This window comes from Diorhabda carinulata, chromosome X, assembly GCF_026250575.1.
Source record: "Diorhabda carinulata isolate Delta chromosome X, icDioCari1.1, whole genome shotgun sequence".
Classification (NCBI taxonomy): Eukaryota; Metazoa; Arthropoda; class Insecta; order Coleoptera; family Chrysomelidae; genus Diorhabda; species Diorhabda carinulata.
In genome coordinates this window covers 4,838,472-4,859,465 of record NC_079472.1, presented here as the reverse complement: position 1 = coordinate 4,859,465, position 20,994 = coordinate 4,838,472, and the positions used below count along the sequence as shown (strand labels likewise).

Below are 20,994 nucleotides of genomic sequence, written 5' to 3'. Positions count from 1 at the left end.
TAAACCCTACTACTACGACAGCTTCACATTGGGAAGTACTCCCGTACTATTAGGTTCTATAAGTTGCTAAGCCATTGAAGAATGACTTTTGTTTCTTTGCTCTTCGATCCTGTTGTGTTTCCATTATAGAGAATAACTCATGCAGCTTCAATTCATTCTCTTCTTCTTCATAAACAGATTCAATCATTTTTCTTCCGAGAAAAGCTACAACTTAAAGTTTGATCACTGCCGCTACCTAGACAGGACAACAATTCTCCACAATCATCATAAATTGCAAGGTACGAAGTGGTAAACAATTTTAACTATCTTGGTTCCTCAATTACCAACACTGGAAAATGCGAAAACGAAATGTGCCATTATGGCAAGACAAATCTATCAGGAAACTCTGTCTAGTCCCAATTGCAACGTACGCAGAGGAAACATGGACTTGAACAAAGCAGATAAAAGAAATTGGTCCACGTACAAGGCTGCTAACCAGAATAAACCGCATGTATCTGCAGTAAATGGGACATATAGCTAGAAGATCAGGAGCAAAGGAACAGTTAATCATCGAAGGAAAAGTAGAATGCGAACGCCCAAGAGGCAGATCACCAACTTAATATGAGACTACATCATGCCGAAAAAATTGCACAGGCTAGGCAAGCATGGAAACAACTGCTGAATCAAATATAAATGGTGTCACTTCATCCTTTGGAAGATAATGGAAAGAAGAGGAGGCGGACCTAGTCTATATTAAAAGCAATCCCAAACATAGTATATGTGCCCCCCAACGAGTTTTATATCAATTACTCAACAGTTTCACGCACTAAATGCCACCATTGATCAAAAATTTTCAATTGTCGAATTCAATTTAAATAATGTGCAGTATTATCTCGATTTCTACTGATTGCGTTACCTTTTTCATTTCAATAATTGGACTCAAATTAAAATTTAATCTTTATAGTGGAGTCAAAAAGTGCTACAGGTTAATATATCAAAAACCTCCTGTTTCTAAGAGAACAAATGCTTACTATAATCATCAATTTATCTTTAATTTGTGTACAAAAAATTAAAAGTTTAAACCCAAACAGCCTCGAGTAGCAACCGTATTATATGTAAAATTGTTTACTTCCGACTCTAACAATAACGTAATTTAACGAGTAGGAGCTGGTGTGAATTAGTCCAGCTCATTTTCAAAAATGTTCACAAATAAGTCTTATATTCAGATTAAATGTACCAGTTGAATATAATGTTTAGTGTAGTGATAAAAACGTAATGAACAACAGTAAGTGTAAATGATTTACATTAAATATTTTTATCGGTAGAACCTATCTTATGTACTTAATAATGGTTATATAATTGTACGTGCCTTTTCGGTTTTTCGGGGGATCCTTACGAATGATGCCATAATAACCATAGTTTTACAAAAAGTCTTAAAATCGCAATAAACCGCTCAGGAAAAGTTGAAAAATTAGTGACACTATCGGATATTCAGTGACTCTGAAAACGTAGTAATGTTTTTGTTTTCATGTGGAGAGCTAAAATTCATTGTATAATCGTAACGAAATTAATCGATTATTATTTTTCACTTATAACTTGACGTAATCCTTAAAAACCCACTTGCAGATTACGGGCCGGTTTATCAATATTAACCTGCAGATAAACTTCCAGTTAGGTTTTTATTCTATATTTGATCCACAAGTTTAGCAACTGACGGATAAAGTATGTTGGCAAAAGTGATAAATAAGAATAACAGACTGTAATTGAATGTGTATTTTTTCCATGGGCCAATAAACATGTAAGTTTTTTTAAACTCTGGTTCATTCATCAATAAGTCATATCATCATTTTTATTTTCATATGATGGATTTTGTTGATTACTTATTGGATAATGTTGAGGATATTGATTTTTTCAACACTAAAGAAGGTCTTATATAGTAAGGAAAAAAGTGTATAATCGATCAGTTCTTTTATTTTATATCATATTCTTCTGTTTGCTAGCAATTTTCAAAAGTAAATTCCTCTCATCGAGAGTAAAATTGCTGCCTCTCTTCTTGGTGTTAATATTTTCCATTTCTTTAAAATACATTTCTCTCACAAGAAACCAGTAAAAACTGTCAAAGCTTACACAAACCGAAAACAAATATATTTCACAAAACAATACAGTAGACTCCGGCAGGTATCAGACTAGTATTAGTGAAAACGCTGGATTACTGGAAAATGGTAGTAAAACACAAAAAAAGCACAAAAGAAATCGAGTTTAATTGTCTCTTTTTAAAAGTTTCTGTCAACAGAAACGTAAACATATCAAGACTTACAATTCTGATGATCTATTTCATTGGAGTAAAGAAACTGTCAAATTTATTTTACATCTTGGCTTGGAACGGCACTTCAACACATTATCTTGAAGCCTCTTTGAAACAAGAATATCATCTGCGGAAACATAATTTTCTTTTGCTCATTTTATGAAAGTAGCTCCCATTGCAGCATCATGGCTAACTAAATCAACAGCAGACGTTACATCTACTTCCTATGAAAGTCTTTAAAACTTATGACTTATAGTGCTGTCACAAGATCGTGAAGGAATTTTTATTACAGGCCCTTTACATTTTATCTAAGATTATTTCTTCAATTTTTTGTTTTTAGCCATCATATGAAAGCTGCAGAGATATTGATAGATCGCCTAATAGATTTGTACATCCAGTCTAATATTTTAGTCCTTAAGCCTCATGTTTCTCCGACCATTCTGCAACAGTTGTATAAATCGTGCCTCACTGCTGGTTGTTTCTCTGTTTCATTCTGAAGGGTAGTTGTTTCTCCAAGTGAAAGTAAGTGGTATTTAAGGGTTTTAGTGTCAAACCTTCATTCACACACCATCTCTAAGCGATTGTTAGGACGTCATGTTCGTCCCGGACGATTATCGCCAAGTCATCGGCGTTTCCTCAGAGTTCACATCCTACATTGATTTATAGACAGTTGATCGACTACTGATGGCCATAGTAGAGGCGATAGACAGTTGCCTTGTGGGTATCCATCTTCCGGTTTATGGCAATTATTGGTTTATCCCCTAGATTCAAATTGATAACGCGACTATCCAGAGTTGCTATAATCCTAGCATTCTTGGCCGTCCAAAAACCGTAATTATTGATGAAAAATCACTGGAGTTTTTCAAAAAAAATATATCGATAGTTTATTTTGGAGTAATGGTGCACCACAATGTACAAGATACACTACTTGTAATAGTATACTACAGATAGCAGGAATTATTTGACAAAACTTTTATTCAACATTTTTCAACAAGTTATGTCTTTTTTTTTTAAATTATATTCCTCTTTGAAATTTCCGCCAATAATTGTTTGGACAATTTATAGCAATTGGTGAAAAGTGAAAATGGATTGTTTGAAATCTAAAATGAGACAAAGAAATCCAAGGGAATCCGCTAATATATTTTCCCTGATAACCTTTTGGTAAGTATCAATTTAATTAAGTAACTGTTGAAAGATGAATGCTGTGACATGACATGACATGGCCCTTCGTTTCTGAGTTATATGCCTTTAAAGTTGCTAAATCAGAACTATTAAAGTATACTTTTTAAATGGTTTAAAATCTTTTACGGGAACAACATGTACAATCTAAAGATAGCCAAAATGAAATTTCAAATCGATTTTTCAACAAAATCAAGTATAATTCGATAGATTTTTAGATTGTTGTGCATGCTAAAGAAACCGTTCGCCATAAAGAGATATTCTGAAAAAAAATATCATAAATTGTAATTATTCATTTCAAATACTTCCAGGATGTATTGAAACACAATCAAAAATTTCTTAGAGAACTAATGAATAAATAAATAAAACCTGTTTCCCGGAAACTGCAATCAACCCTAACAAGAGTTCTACAGTTAGGGATAATTCTGCCCGGAAAGCATTCATTATATAACCTCCTAGCTTCTGATGAGTTACCAGAATCCAAATGAAAAATAATTATTAATATCTAAGTTTTTCCTTATGCCAGTATTATGATCTTCGATGATATGTAGTACAAATGTTTATTTATTCATTGGTTAGTTCTCCAAGAAATATATGTATGTGTTTTGATACCTTCTGTAAATATATTCAATAAATAATAACAATTTATAATAATTTTCTTCATAATTTATCTTTATGGCTGCCTTTAGATGGTGCAAGTTGTTTCTGTAAAAGTTACGGATTGTTAACCATTGGGCATTAGCCACCCCTGACCTTCAAATAGTAGTGTAGAATTATCTATTCTGTCAAACACACTATATAGATATACGTAATCATCCATTAAAAATCCATAATCTTCGGATGTATAATCCAGAAAATATACTTAAATATAACTAACTGGCGGCCCGTGGTTATATGCGGCCTCCGGGCATTTAAAACAAAAATGAAGAATTTCCTGTATGTACTGATGATTGTTCAGTAGTTTATAGAAGTAATCCATCCACCGTTGCATAATTTCTTAATCATCTGTTATTATTTCCTTGTTACTCCCTTTGACTTATTTTAATTCATATTATTTGTTTTTCCTCAATCTCTTTATTGTTGAAATAGCATTCAATTTGCTTTTGCACCTTCATCCACTTTCCGTCCAAATTCCTTCCAATACACTATTCACTAACCCCTTCACTTTTGTTTTCCATATTTTTGTCGAGATTTTTCCGTTTCCTTTCCCAAATATCGTAGCCATATTTATGTTCTTCTTAATTTGTTTCGAGTTTCCTGTTTCTGTCGATATTTGTTATGCCACATATATTTTCTGATGTGTTATGATATTTTTAGTTTTCTACCATATACTCGTATCTTTATACTTCTCATTTTGATTTCCATCTTATCCATGCATTTCTTTGCTGTTACCTCATCTAATACTTCAGAGATTTTATCACTTTTTCAGATTTCTGCATTTCTCTTTTTAATTCCATTTAATTCGATCACATAGATGCATTTCCTAAACGACCCAAGACCGGTGAGTAACTGTTTAAAGTAGTAGTTTGTACGCTTATGCTGGAAGTAGTACCATTTCATGATATCAGGTATCTGAGTTTTGGTCCACTGTGCCTTGGTATCTCCTCCTCACATTCTCCCTGCCACAACGAGATGCTTCCAGAACGTTTCTCTTCTTTTTCACTAGTTACATGTCCGTTACCGAATACCCTTGTATACACTGATAAGCGACTTCCTTTGGGCCCTCTCCAGCATCTCCCGGTATTTCCTCATTTTAAGTAACTTCTGCCATATAGAAGCGCCGTATAGGAGGATCGAGTGCATCGACTCTAGGAGGATTCGTCTTCTAAGTGTGCCCGGTCCTCCAATGTTCGGCATAAACTTTTTCATTCTGTCCTTCGCTTTTCTGACTTCTGCTTTGACATCTGCCGTGAAGGTCAGACGGTTTTGCAGCGTGACTCCTAAAGATTTTGCTGTCTTTTGCGGTTAAATCCCCCTGTTTCCCACGTTGAAAGCAATCGTCTCTCTGCCTCTCGGCTCCTTTATTATTATTGACTTTGTTTTCTCCGGTGCAAGCTCTAGTTCGTTTTTGTGTAGTCACATTTCTATTTTGTGTCCCGCTTTGTCTGCTTTACGCATGACCTCCTGCTTCACGGTGTCTTTTGTAACGATGACGAGGTCATCCGCGTAGGCTGAGGTCTATGTTTTTTTACTCAGCTTGAGGTTCAACAAGCGATCGTACAAGATGCTCCACAGTGTTGGCCCTAAAGCCGAATCCCTGCAATCAGTGACACGTTTCTTCCCATGCTGATCTGTATCACTCTATCTGACAGGTAATCCGCAATTATATTAGTGAGATACCCGGGTACACGCCTCTTCCTTAACCTAACCTAACCTAACCTAGCTTAAACTAACTTGACGTAGCTTAACCTAACCTTACTTTACTCAACCAAACCTAGAAACCTCACAAATAGTAAATTTTTGGCCCGAATATGGGTAACGGCATCGCCATAATAATTAAATGTTTTTTGTTACTTTCTATTTTCTTATGCCCCCAATTAATAATACACTAGATAATTTATTTTAAATCGGAAGAGACCAGAAATCAACAAAAAACATATAAACAAGTCTAAGAATTAAGAATTTGAAAAAATTCATGATCCATATCTTCGTATCTACTATGAAACTAGAGATTTTTAGGTACACACTGCATCTCGTAAAAAAGGGACGTAAAAAGGATTTCGAAGAAAAAGATCTCTATGAAGTAGTTAAAAGATGCGATTCGAAATATTGTGGAGATAAATTTGAAAAAATATGGAACGAAGAAATAAAAAAAACTAAATGTCCATCTTTATTCAAAACACTATGCAAAGTATACGGATACAGATATTTGTTTTGGGGTGTTACACAACTGGTATTTGAATTAATAAAAAGGTGAGTTTCGTTTCCAAAAAAATGTGAAAACTACATCGTTAAAATTGTCCTAACCTCACCCAAAATTAACATTGATAATAAAATATAATATTTGAATGAATTAAAAAAATTTAGAGTTCGTAGCCTGAGCTATGAGAGTTAAAAATGCTGAACCTTTTTCACGCAATCCCTCACAGATTTAATAGCTGAAGATATCAGCAGTGCAAACCTTCCAATGCGATTGTGTTATTTATTATTAGAACCTTTTTACTAATGCAGAACTAATCCTAGATTGGACATTTTCAAACTAGTGTCAGAAGAATGAAGCTGCGAAACTAAGAGCTGACACTGAAATCCTTTTCTAATGGGGTTATTCGGTACAACTATTCGTGATAGCTATTAATTTAACATGTTGCGATGTTAACAATTCAGTTAACATCGCGTTGTTATCATCCCCAAATATTGACTGCTTCATGAAGTTTACCTGATGGTATTATCTTTAAAAATAAGGCGCCAAGTAGTTACCGTGAAAGATGTTGATATAGTGAGATGACAACGACATTTTTGTGATTAGAAATTCAGGATATGAATCTGGATATATGGTTCCAGCAAGCATTGGCTTTTTTGCTCGAAAAATTCAGTTACCGTTATATCACGTCGTGAGGATGTCAATTAACCGTCACAATTATGTGATTTAACACTTTTTCTAAGGATTATCACGTTAATAAGCCAAAAACAATTCAAGCGCTAAAGGATGAAAGAATTCGGCACATTAACAACCTCGAACCTTAATTAAGTGTCAGGTGATAGAGTTCCAGCGAAGCCGTTGCGAACATTCTATAATAATAAAATAAAATCAATTTTTTGAAAACTTTTAGAGTGCTTCACAATTAAGTATAGTTGGTACACCCATGATAGTGCTGCGTTTAATCTATCTGAAGCATTTTTTCCTTTCAGATTAATGGAACCAAGTGCTATAGCGAATTTAGTATCGTACTTTCAGCCAGGTCAAACAAAACATACCAAATACGACGCCTATATCAGTATAACAATCTTACTATGTTCAAATTTTGCTCAAAGTATCTACTTCTACAACTTCGATCTATTTTTAACACTCTTAAGCGTAGAAGCAAGAACTTCTATTTGCTCTGTGTTATTTCGAAAAGTGATAAAGCTCAGTCCCGCGGCTTTGTCCAAAGCAAATATGGGTAACGTGGTTACGTTAATTACCAAAGATGTACAGGAATTCAAAAGAAATATGTTCATTTTTAATGATGTTTGGGTTAGTATATTATCGAGAACTTTTAGTCTAATTATATTTTAACCACATGAGGTATGTTAGTTGTAAATAAGGTTGTTGGGACGAAAATCCGTACAAACTGTTTGTTTTAATTTAATTATTTGCACTTTATTCTATAGGTTTGTTCCAACCTGTTGATATAGACCGTTCTTGGAACGGTTATTGGAAGCGTTTGAATGATATTTTCTGCGCAATATCTGGCTATGCACGGCTCTTGATACAGAACATGCTATCAACCAAGAACCGTTCTAGAAATGGTTCACAAACGATACCTAAGTTGGTTGGCTGGACCACCCGGGCCTCCGATCTTGGGGGGCCCCAAATGCTCCGCGTTCGCGTTCCTAAACAAGACTTTTAAAATGTGCTAAGTACCATCGAAGCTTTAAAATAAGTGGAAGGGCCCACAAAAAGTGCACTTTTGAAGACGATCAAATAATCTGTAATGTCTCATCACCTCTAACTCCTTCTCAGGAGCCGTCCATAAATCTCGTGATGGATTTTGAGGCATTTTTGAACCCCCTACTCCCTCACGTAATTGAGCAGGATTTTTTGTTTAAAAGAATAACACATAATTAAACCTCAAAACGTTTTCTTAACGATAATGATAAAGAATAATGAATTCTTAGAATGAAGTTCTTTATTACTTCTTTATTATTACATACTAAGTAAATAAATATTGAATTTATTTTAATTTCTTATTGATCATCTTCAACCCAAGTAGATTGCATGTTATTTTCAATGGTAACTAATGTACAACGCATTCATCTGCACTCGTGGTTTCAAATGTTTTTTCAAGGTCACATTCTGTATCGTTATTTTCTTCGTCAATAGTTGGAGTCTAACTTTGAGTTGATTTTTTCACAATGTGAATGTGCTGATGTACCTTGACCGCTTTTTTAGAACTAACAGTATTTGGGTGATTCCGTTCTAACTGTGATATTCAATGTCCTGTATTGTTTTTTTGTACTAGTCATTAATTAATAATCAATTAATAAAAATTTTGTGTTAATTGAATAATTCTTAAGATATTTAAACATTATTTTTATACAATATAACTTGCCACTTAAAGAAAACTTATACTACATCACTTGAATGTCAGTACCGTGTCATGTCCATTCCTAGAATTTACCGATAAATTATTAATTTTTTTTGTCGTAACAAATGATTTAAACTAATTACCTTATAAATTCTAATGTTTATGATCAAACTGAGGAAAATTGATGCACTTGTTGTTTAATATCTTAAGTTACCATGTCAGTACCGTGTCATGTCCATTCCTAGAATTTACCGATAAATTATTAATTTTTTTTGTCGTAACAAATGATTTAAACTAATTACCTTATAAATTCTAATGTTTATGATCAAACTGAGGAAAATTGATGCACTTGTTGTTTAATATCTTAAGTTACCATGTCAGTACCGTGGATAAATGAGTCAGTACCGTGGAACTCAAAATCCGACATTTGTGTCTTGCTCGTGATACTTTGAAGTTGTAGTAAATTCCTCTTAGAGTTTTATTTTTACAGTAAAATAGATGAATAATATGCATAAAAAAGTTAGAAAAGTTAAATTTTAAAATCTTGAAATTTTGAATACAAAAAATCACAGTTAGAACGGAATCACCCATTTACATGTTTTCTTTGTAACTTCTAACTTTACTGTTGGACAATAACAGTCATATGGCAATTTTTCGATATTTTGCCAACATTCCATGTGAAGGCTATTCATTAATAAAAATTGTGCAAACGATTTACCATCGTGTTCTTGCTGGTTTGGTACTTTTAAACTTTTTTTGCTCTGATCAATGGTATAGGCGCTCGTATAAACGTGTAGGAGCTACATTTAATCAAGAACTTCGCATCTTAGAACTTAAAAGTAATGCAGTATTTATTTTTTAGTAAACAGAGATTTGATTCCGCAACGCTGTGAAATTCTCCTATTTGAATAAAAAAAATTGAAAATATAATAATATGAAAGGACGACCCCTCAGAAGGAGAGCTTCAGATGACTCTCTGGCTGTAGCAGTTGATACAAATTTATGGTGAATTTGACAATGAGCAAGTTTTCTAAGAAATAAAAAGTTATCGCAGGCATGTAAAAGCCAACGATACGAGTATGGACGTTGCTGCCCATAAATCCTTCAATTTATAATATAAGGGGGCGTCAGTGAATCGTTACCCTGTATATCGTTTATACTTCAATAATTTTTGACCATTTGCACCTCGGTTGGATCATACGAGAGGAATTTTTCGAAACTTAAACTGATTAAAACTTATCTTCGATCTACAATGGGTCAAAAACGACTGACTAGTCTAGCCGTGTTTTCAAAAGGAATTTAAAGAAAGTTATTGAGGAGTTCAGTAAATTGAAGGCACGAAAACACAAATAACACGATACAAAAAATACAGAAAACTGTCTTTGATTTATTTTATCTATGGCTCATAGTCGATAATGATTTCCAAAATTTGATTTTTGTTCCATTTGTTGCTTCTCAGAATATTTAGGAGGCGATTTTCATGATTTTTGAACTGCATTCTGTTCCTGTAGAATGTTGCTTACATATTTCTTATTGATTTTGAAATTTCTGCCAAAATTTATCAATTATATTGCATATTTGTTTGCTTTTGGATTTTCCATACATAAAACTAACCTTCCAACAGAGAGGTTATGTTTATAGTTGGGGCATTTGACTGGCAAATTAAAAGAAAAAATTTTTAATCAACTCCTACTTTACTTGCTAATCTCTCTAAAAGTATACATATTTTTTTGTCCCCACACTTTCATTAATTTTATATAAATTATCACTAGAAAACTTTCAAATATCGTTTCATATCATTAAAAATTATTAAAATGAAAAATGAAGTGAAAAAATTCATTCAAAGTGCATTAACAAATAAAATTTTTTTAATAAATCTTGATACCACTGAACTTTAAGAATTATTTAAGTAATAGATACTGATGATGATAAAATTAATAAGTATGATATTGTGAACATATAAATATAGAAATGATAGAAAAAATAATCATATTTGATATCGTAGCCAATTTATTTAATAATTTTCAACAGAATAGAAATTCAAATAAAACAAATTTTCTAACAATTAAATAAAGTGAGGTAGAAATCAAATAATTTCAAATATATCAGTATTTTCCAAAAGTTCACACTACTAGTTAATCTTAGAAGTTGCCGGCAACAATTTTAGTACTTAAACTCAGTGTAATTATTCAAAATATACGAGGAACAAAAGCAATTTTGCAATGTATCTCAACTAAACAAATGATTTAATTTGATTAGGTATTTGGAACCGTTAGCATCGTCGTCTGTTATATTCTATACTCCAGAATAGGTCCGATTTCATTAATAGCAACTGGAATTTACATTATTGTGATACCGTTAGAAGGTAAGACATTTAATAGTTATTTAATGAACAAATGTATTAATAAGGCCCCTTCCTACGTGGCCAACCGAAGAAGCACGACAAGAGCGACAAAAACAACACCAGCGAAACACTTAATTCACTAGAATGTTATGGTCTGTCCTAAGAGGACTGGCGTGGCAGGCGACACCAGCGACACGTATATCAATTTGTTCTACTATGGTCTCCAAAGAGGAAATACGGAAGGTATTCGGAAGTCCAATTATGTGAATTGGAAATTCGATAAAACGTATACATTTAAAAAAAAATCGGGACTGAGGGCTTCGTTTCTTGTAACGTTTTACAAAAATCCAGTCTAATCAAAATAGGTTGTTTTTTAAAGTTAAATAAGTATGGGCACTCAGCTATTGGAGGCTTGAGTATGAAACAAACAACAATACGATGATCATGTATTGCGGTTCTGGGACTCAAGTTGTTATTTGCTGAGCTGAGGCAATGACATCTCTCTCTGTGTTTCCCAATGTGGCAAGACAAACAAATACGTCTTCTTCAAGTGCTTGAAGAGCAACAGCTACATCCTTATCGTTACAGACAAGCCCAAGAGTTCTTTCCAGACGATCTACCGGTAAGAGTGGATTTTCGTCAAACATTACAAGAAAGGACAGCCGTCAAACCAAATTTTTTAAATCTATTCTTTTTGGGGACGAGGCCACTTTTACGCGACAAGGTATATTCAACTCCCTTAATGCACACTACTAGTGTGATGAGAATCCAAATGTCAAAAGGGTATCACATTCTACCTGGAAATTTAAATGGTGATATGTACCTGGATTTTTAAGCTATCGTTTATTCGAAATATTAGAAGATTTAACGCTAAACAAGCGAAGATCTCTATTTTCTATGCACGATAGAGCTCCACCGCTCTTTAATAGAAGGTATAATTGGTTGAGTAACCTTTTTCCGAATCGATGGTTTGGTAGAGGTGCTGAAGCTCAGAGTCATTGACCTCCACGGGCATGCGCTTTTAATCACTTGGATTACACAGTTTGGTCGTATCTTGAAGTTTATCCGACAGAGGTTAATTCACCTCAAGATTTGAAAGACATAATTCACATGATTTTAATGACCTCATAGGTGACTCCCAACCGTTTATAATTACTTTTTACCAGCATCGGTTATTACTTCATAATTTTCAAATCAACATATTTCGAAAATGGAACACAGTATCGAATTTTATCAAGAGTACCTGTTTGGTGTAAAATTAAATGATTTTGTCTTCAACGCCCTTTATCTAGAATTTGGATGGCATTACGAAAATTTTTCACCGAGCAAACAAAATATTTTTTTTTTTTTAGCCAGGAGTACTGCAGATATATAGCCTCGTGAGATGTATTAATTTGTGTACTACTGGCCATATTTTCACAGCTCAAACTAATCAAACTATCATTTGTCAAAAACTAATGTCCCTTCTTCATAAATTAAGAATAGAGTTTGGTGTTATGACTGATTGTGCCCTTTCTACAACGAGGATTGTCCATAAAAAAGGTTTCGTTCCCAACTGCGTAAGGTGTATGGAGAAAAGTATATGAGTGTGCAACATATGCGCAAATAGGGTGCAACATTCAAAGACGGACGTACAGATTCTATCTAACACCCCTCTTACCGCCCAAAGTTGCCCCCCAGTAATTACCATATCTTCCTCGAATCAACACAAGGGACACAACTGACGAATAGCTGAAAAAAGAGGTTTCAAGCTATCTTCGCAGAGCGATAGCAGACTCATGCATAAAGAAGATGGTACACCGAATGCAAAAATGCATTGATCTGAACGACGATTATGTGAAGTAATACAGGAAGTCAAAATGTTCCAAACTTGTATTATTCAACGCCAATAAACATGTTTGTCGTAGCGAAAATTCGTTAGGAATCGTATTTTATGGACAAACCTCGTATTTTTGCACGTTATTAACTATTTCTCATTTGGTGGAATGTTCAACCCTCAAAATTTATGTAGCTCTATAGATATTGCTATAAAGAAAGTATGAATACCAAATTCTTTACTTTAATTGGAAAGAACCAATTTTTTGCACTCCATCACTGTTTGTTCACCGTTAGTCAATGTTTGTACATTAAAACGTTGGACTCATGGCCGGTGAGAGACCGTTCGACCCAATGTTTTGTTCAATTGGAGCAATATACAAAAACAGAGCGGTATAAATTTGTTTGTGAACAGTTTTCGACTCAATTTGCACTGTTAAAAAAATATATATATATATATTTGGACTGTGTAACGTGGATCACGTGGGCTGTAATTTTTGCGCAAAGCTTTATTCTAATGAAATTATTCTTTGTAGCACTACTTGGAAAATTAGTGAATAAATTACGTAAAGATACATGTCAAAAAACCGATGAAAGAATACGATTGACACAAGAAATACTTTCAGCAACAAAAATAGTCAAAATACACTGTTGGGAAGACTTTTTTTATAAAAAAATTAATTATTTAAGAAAGTAAGTAGGCACTGAAGTAATAATTATCAAATACTACAAATGTATCTGAGCAGCCTATTGAAAGTAGATTTAAACTTTCTTTATAACCTTGTCACACCGAAAACTGTTAACTTGAAATTCCGGAACTTATATAATATTAATTAGAAAATTACAGTCACAAAACAGAGGCTTATAAGGAAGCTCAAAATATGATTATCGGGATTAATCTATCACTATACTAAGTTGCATCCGTGAGGAATTATAGGGCTTCAAAGTAGGACCCAAAATTTCAAAAAAAATTTTATTGCGACCCTATCATCATGGATGCAATCGTCATATTTTGTTCTGTAACGTTTCTTATACGGGACACCCTGTATAAACATAAGAAACCTAATTATATTCTTTACTTATTTGGATTATACGTTTTCTTCTCAATTTTTCTATCAATTTCTTTGGTATTCCTTTGTTCAGTTCAGATCTCTATTTACTTACTGTTTATATCTGCCAAATTTCATACATTTATCAATTATTATTTTTTTCCTACTTTTATTTGTTACTTCAGTTTAACTTGATATCGTATTGATGAGATCTTAATCTATTTCCTAAATAATGAGATGTCTGCCCCAACATCGCAATTAATATTACTTCTTTTGTTTCTTTTTCATCAATTTCATTTCACTGAAATATTTTGAAAATAATTTAATTCATGTCACAACGAAATTGACTTTACATTTTGTTAATTGATTATATTTGTTTATTCTTCTTTTGAACCAATGTAGCATTGATGAAAAAACTTCCACAATAAATTGTTTCATCTACATCATCATCCAAGATTAAACGTCGACCACATAAATATTTCTGTAGCTACGTATTACCTACTTCTAGGCGTTTTTAACTGAAGCTTCCACAACCTAGAAGCTTGAAACCAACCATATCTTGAAATGCTCTCAAGAAACTGAGCAATTGCTTCATTTATATCATCATCCATGATGAAACGTCGACCACATAAATATTTCTGTAGCTACGTATTACCTACTTCTAGGCGTTTTTAACTGAAGCTTCCACAACGTAGACCTATTACCTATTTCTAGGCGTTTTTAACTGAAGCTTCCACAACGTAGAAGCTTGAAACCAATCATATCTTGAAATGTTCTCAAGAAACTGAGGAATTGTTTCATTTATATCATCATCCATGATGAAACGTCGACGCCATAAATATTTCTGTAGCTACCTACTACGTACATCTAGGCGTTTTTAACTGAAACATCCACAACCTAAAAGCTTTAAACCAATGATATGGTTTCATTGGAATGCTCTCGAGAAATGATGGCTTATTGTATCACCATTCATGATAAAACATCGACCCCATAAATGTTTCATTAGGTAAATAATAACCATAAATCACACGTGCCCAATTCAGGCAAATAAGACGCATGTTCAATGACTGTTGTTGGTGAATTTTCGTGAATCCACAATGCTATCATCTTGAGTAGGAATATCATAAAATGATATATATTCCTTACTATTCATCGATGGTTTAAGAATATGTTAGTTATAATAATAATCATTATCGTTATTTCAGGAAAGAAATAGCTAAAATGCTTCTTATTTTCTACATAAGAATGATTCTCCTATTCATCGGTACCATAGCTTCAAAAGCAGGTCTCTACGTACTAATAATGGCTTATATTTGGATGGACCAAACACCAGACGCTTCTATCGTTTTTTTCATAACCGCACATTTCGAAACCCTCGCTTTATCTTTCGGATATCTCGTTCCAGTATATATTGGAAAGTATTCACAATTCACAGCTGCCCTATCCAGAATAAACCAAGCTTTAACTGCAGAAGAAATACAGAAAAAAACTGAGCCGATTGAAAGTATTACTAAACCGTTAATAGACCTTAAAAACGTAACCGTCAATATTAACTCTATTGACGTACTATCAAAAATTAATTTTAAAACGTATTTTGGATTGACTATAATCACTGGTAGAGTCGGTTCTGGAAAAACTACACTGTTAAAAACTATTATGCAGGAATATGAGTTAGCTAATGGGGAAGTTATATGTAACGGTACAATTTCCTATGCATCTCAGGATCCATGGTGTTTTCCGAGTACCATAAAACAAAATATCTTATTTGGAGAAGTATACAATAAAAAAAGGTAGGTGCGATTAATAAATGCAAATACTTTATGAATAACAGATATAACTATGTGAACTGGGTCGAGGAAAACCTTCACGACATTTTGACTACTCAATTGAGTGAATCAGGCGTCACTGTATATGTGTGGCATATCCTACAATAGTTTCGTGACTTTTTCTATGGAACCAGCGATATCTTGAGTTGTTGATCGAAGTTATGGTGTGAGATAAAAGCTCTATGTGTTGTTTTATTGACGGAATAGGGACATTTTCATGTAGGATATGGTTTATTTTAGAATTGGCCCTGATTTTTCTGCAGGGCTGTAATTGGACTTATTTTCTAGATGGCTTCTTTCCATGCTGCACTTCCCCACCATATGTGAGAACAAGACGGCTAGACGAACCTAAATAGCTTCTGGATTGAAGTGAAAGGGTGTTGTTTATAAAGGCAAAAGATATGTGGCTGTATTATTGGGCTGAAAAACGAGCTCACCAGGTTAGAAGGAAATCGCAGAGTGCCTGTAAAAGTTATGGTTCACACTGTACTCTCCATACAATCTAGAAAGAATTTTAAGTTTAGAATTGAAAAGTGTATCACATAACCAATTATTTTCCATTTTATTCCAGATATCAAGATGTATTAAGAATTTGTGCTCTTGAATATGATTTGAATCTCTTCGAAAAAGGAGATGAAACCATAGTTACCGATAAGGGTCAAAACTTAAGCAAAGGTCAACAAGCTAGAATCAATTTGGCGAGAGCTATATATAAGAAAAGTGATATTTACCTATTGGATGACTGCCTATCAGCTTTAGACCCTCATGTTCATCATTTCATATTCGTTGAATGTATAAAAAAATTTCTAAAAGGAAAACTATGTATACTAATTACTCAAATGAATTCGAATTCGCATGAGGCAGATAAAGTATTTGTAATGAACAAAGGACGAATCATATATTCTAATAATCCTAAACAGAAAATAGTGAGGGAAGATACAGGCTCAAAAGAGGTAGAGCTTAAAAAGAGAGATGATTTGGGATCGGTGGAAAGTAATGAATTTATTGAAACAAAACAAACGATATCTAAAGATATATACGAAGAAGAACTGAAAAAAGGAGCAGTTGATAAAACAGTTTATAGAAAATACATCGCCTTTGGTGGTGGTATACTTTTACTGATGATAGTTTTATTTTTTGTTGCATTTCAACAAGCTGCTGAAAGCTATTCTCAGAAGTTGATATCTATTTGGTAAATTAAGTTTTTAGCAAGAAAATTTTCCATTAATTTTGTTAATCATTTGTAGGAGCGACGAAAAACAAAGTATTTTTAATATTAAAGCCAACATAACAAAAGAAAACTTTAACAAATCGATAGAATCTGAATTGGAAATCGCTGAAGCTCAAGCATCTTCTACTTTTAAAACGTATACCATTATGCTAGTTACTGCTGTTTTCATACAAGTGATTAAAACTTACACATTTCTAAATTTTTGTAGAAGAGCTTCCATAAAAATCCATAAAGTTATGATACGCAATGTAATTTATGCTGTTATGAGTTTTTTCGATACACATTTTATAGGAAACATCCTTAATAGATTTTCTCAGGATATTATCAATGTTGATGAGAACTTGCCATATCAACTATTGGCATTTTTAGAGGTTAGTTTTAAAATACATATTGTAATAAAAAATGGAGCTGCTACAAGCGACTAGTAGCTCCGTGTAAAATGTTTGAATGTTATTTATTATAAATAATGTCGATTTCCAAGGTTCACTTTCTTCATACAAAAAGCAATCCGTATTATAACGCATCGTATTCTGTGGTTTCAAGCCAACGTTCAGCAAGTTAATTGAGAGTATAAAACATCATTAATTCGCTTCAGTTGTCCAGTATATAGCTCGACCAAAATTCCACCAGACACACAAGACTTTCCGTTCGACTACAAGATTGAATACATTGACGAAAATTAGCGACACGCATAAGCTCACAGATGTGTCCCGCTGCAGCAAAGATTATATCGCTGAAGTTCAGACACAAATTGCTGTGCCACATGTGTGGCTGACTAGCAAGTCTTTCCTTAATTTTTTTACAAAAAAAATTGTGTGTGTCAGCTCCGACACACGACTGGAGTTTACTCCTTAAGCTCGATAGTCTAACCAGACGCAAAAAGAGTTTATTTAACTTAAAAAAGATTGATACTGTATAAAAGGGTAAATTTGTTAATTAATGAAAATAATATACATATATTTATTCAATTTATTCATTTCATATACATTTATTATAACTAATCGACGAAATATTTTACATTAAACTTTTTACAATAGTCAATAATCTCCATAATTCATATTGGGTTGATTATTTAATTTTATGTGTTGTTTTCAAATATATATTTATATGAACTACATCGATAATTATTAAAATATTTAATAAATACAAATTGCACATGCTCATACATATAATACATGAATTATAACGTACCTTGCAACCACGTGTTTGTTAGATGTTCTGGCAATATCATCTACACCTCTTTCTGTCATAGTTATTTGAAAATACTTTCAGTTCACTTTAGCGGAACCCAATGATAAAAATTAAAACTTCACAATAACAATATTAATTATTGATATTTATATAAAAAACAGCAATATAAGTATGTCGACACTGACAAATTAGAATGTTGTGCATCATAGGGTGCGCACCAAAAACGTAACGAGGTCATTCATCGATAGATTTTACTCCTCACATTTTTCTCATACCGGGCCCCTTATATATGCAAATCGATTCTTAAGGAGTAAAGTCCAAAAATACAGAACAAAAGTTAATAGAGGCGATAAGGGAATACTGAGAGCTTCACGATACAAAAAATGGTGAAGACAAAACTAAAGAATCGGATTTGGGGTGATATTACAAATGATTTCTTCCTCACCAAGTAATAAAACAACATTTCCTCCTCAGCAACATCCGATTCTGATTCAGAACTTAAGTTCAATAACAAAAATTGTTTTGTTCGATTTTCAAAAATGTCAGACATTTTTTGATGTCAGCTAGTCGCGACCTGTCAATCACCCCACCGTTTCCTGATTAAAAAAGCGTGTCTCAATATGCGAATCACCACGCAGCACGTGTAGCATGTACAAATCGTGCCCCTCGTGCCACGCCACCTCACACGTGCTGTTTGTTGAATATTATCAAGGGTTTTTGGATTCCTCTTTCCCGATTGGGGTATTTTGTTTGTCATAGAATCATCAACGTAGCCTTCTTCTTCCGTCATACCCTTCATGTCACTTAAGAGCAGTAATGTCTTCACCTGCATCAACTAACAAGGTGGCAGAGGACATATAGAAGCTATATAATAACACATCCGGCTCGAAGGACCACAAAATGTTAATGTGTGTTAGTGAATTGATTTTCTTCTCTAAGGACCAATGGAGTTGTCTGATTTGATATATTTTATTAAATAAGATATATTATACTAGATATAATAGAATGGAGAGTAAAACTTCAATATACCATAACAAAGTTTAACGATTTTGACTAGGGTTCAACGTGTTTAAAGTAACATGTCATTTTTTTAGACTATTATTTATGTTGGAGCAACCGTTTTCTTAATAGTATCAGTAAATTCCTACTTTATCATATATGTACTTATAACTTTTGCTGTTTTGGTGTCTTCGTTGAAATTCTACCTTCCAGTAGCAAGAAATTTACAAAGGCTTGAAGCTTCTAGTAAGATATTCATGCTAAAAATATTTTTCGGTAAGTTTTGAACTTTTTTATTCCATTTTCAGCAAGAAGTCCCATGATAGGTTGCCTCAATGCTGCTCTGGAAGGATTGACCACTATACGAGCGCAAAAAGCGGAGCAAACTGTTATCCAAGAATTTGAAAAACATCAAAATGTTTTTACGTCGGCTCACTACAGTAATCTTTGTTTTCAATTTGCATTCGGATTCTTTACAAGCATTCTTGCTTTCATAATGGTACTTGTTGTTGTCTATACTTTCGTTATGTTTGATACAGGTAAGACAAATATTTTGAATCAGAATTTTGCAGGTCATTTTCTTCCTGACGCCAAGGGAACATAGTGTAACATAAAATTCATATCATAACACACTAAAGTCAACTTTTGTATATCATTTTTTATCGATTGCGTGTGGTTTCAATGTTAAATTCACTTAAGATAGTTTCCTGAAGGTCTTCAAGTACCAATTGTGCTATAATACAGACCCATTTTTCATACCAAAAACTTCCAAAGGGCTTGTGCAGCTTTGTAATTATTTTTGGTGCCTCTCTGTATATAAACTTTTAAGCAAATAGACAAGGTTTGAAATCAATTAAAATTAAATATAACTTGATATATTTTAGGGACATCAGCTGGTAGTATTGGTCTCGCCTTGACCCAAGTCCTATATTTAGGAAGTATTGTACAAGAATCAGTAAAATCATGGGCAGATCTAGAAAACTTGATGACAGCTACTGAAAGAGTCTTGGAATATACCGAATTAAAAACGGAAACAAATCAAGGGATTAAAAAGAAGCAATGGCCAAATGATGGAATTATTGTCTACGAAAAAGTATCATTATCTTATGTCAATAACAGAGTTATTTTAAATGACTTAAATTTCAAAATAGATCGTAAGCAAAAAATTGGAATAGTCGGTAGGACTGGTGCAGGAAAATCTTCTATAATATCAACAATTTTTAGACTATACGAAGTAGAAGGAACAATAAGAATCGATGGAATAGATATCAAGACATTATCATTAGAATATCTCAGGAAGAATCTAGCTTTAGTTCCTCAAGATCCAGTTTTATTTTCAGGAACCGTTAGATCTAATCTGGATCCTATTGGCGTTCACCAAGATGAAGATATATGGATGGCTGTAAACAAAGTTAACTTGAATGGTTTGATAACAAGTTTGGATTCCGAAATACAAAATCCGTGTAGTTTCAGCTTGGGACAGAAGCAAATGATATGGCTAGCAAAAGCTATCTTGAGCAAAGCTAAAATTGTCATTTTAGATGAAGTTACTGCTAATATAGATTACGAAACAGATCTTTTTATTCAAGATAGTATAAAAAATAATTTTTCTGATTGTACTGTGTTGATTATAGCACATAAGTTACAATCTATATTAAACTGTGACTACGTAATGGTACTTGATCGTGGAAAAATTAAAGAATTTGACAAACCTAGAATATTGTTGGAAAACAATGTTAGTATTTTCAGTCAAATGGTTCAAAAAGATAATATTTAGCGAAATTATTGTATATTTATTTTGGGATCCATAAAAAGAATGTCAAAAATTGAATTGTTTTCATTATCATT

General features: G+C 33.2%; 1 protein-coding gene across 2 annotated transcripts; it reads left to right on the top strand.

Moving 5' to 3' along the window:
* The first annotated feature begins 1,134 nt into the window (after nucleotides 1-1,134).
* On the top strand, nucleotides 1,135-20,977 carry LOC130901206 (ATP-binding cassette sub-family C member 4-like). Of its 2 annotated transcripts, XM_057812398.1 has the most exons (14): nucleotides 1,137-1,264; nucleotides 1,606-1,777; nucleotides 3,350-3,445; nucleotides 6,143-6,376; nucleotides 7,313-7,637; nucleotides 10,951-11,056; nucleotides 13,387-13,543; nucleotides 15,105-15,689; nucleotides 16,297-16,917; nucleotides 16,973-17,327; nucleotides 19,242-19,392; nucleotides 19,455-19,685; nucleotides 20,031-20,300; nucleotides 20,371-20,972. In XM_057812398.1, exons 3-14 carry the CDS (start codon nucleotides 3,369-3,371, stop codon nucleotides 20,382-20,384), a joined length of 3,126 nt encoding a protein of 1,041 aa, XP_057668381.1. In that variant the 5' UTR covers nucleotides 1,137-1,264; nucleotides 1,606-1,777; nucleotides 3,350-3,368; the 3' UTR covers nucleotides 20,385-20,972. The 2 variants fall into 2 exon arrangements, with proteins under 2 accessions (XP_057668380.1, XP_057668381.1); XM_057812397.1 differs by having other exon boundaries at nucleotides 1,135-1,264; nucleotides 20,031-20,977.
* The last annotated feature ends 17 nt before the right edge of the window (nucleotides 20,978-20,994 follow it).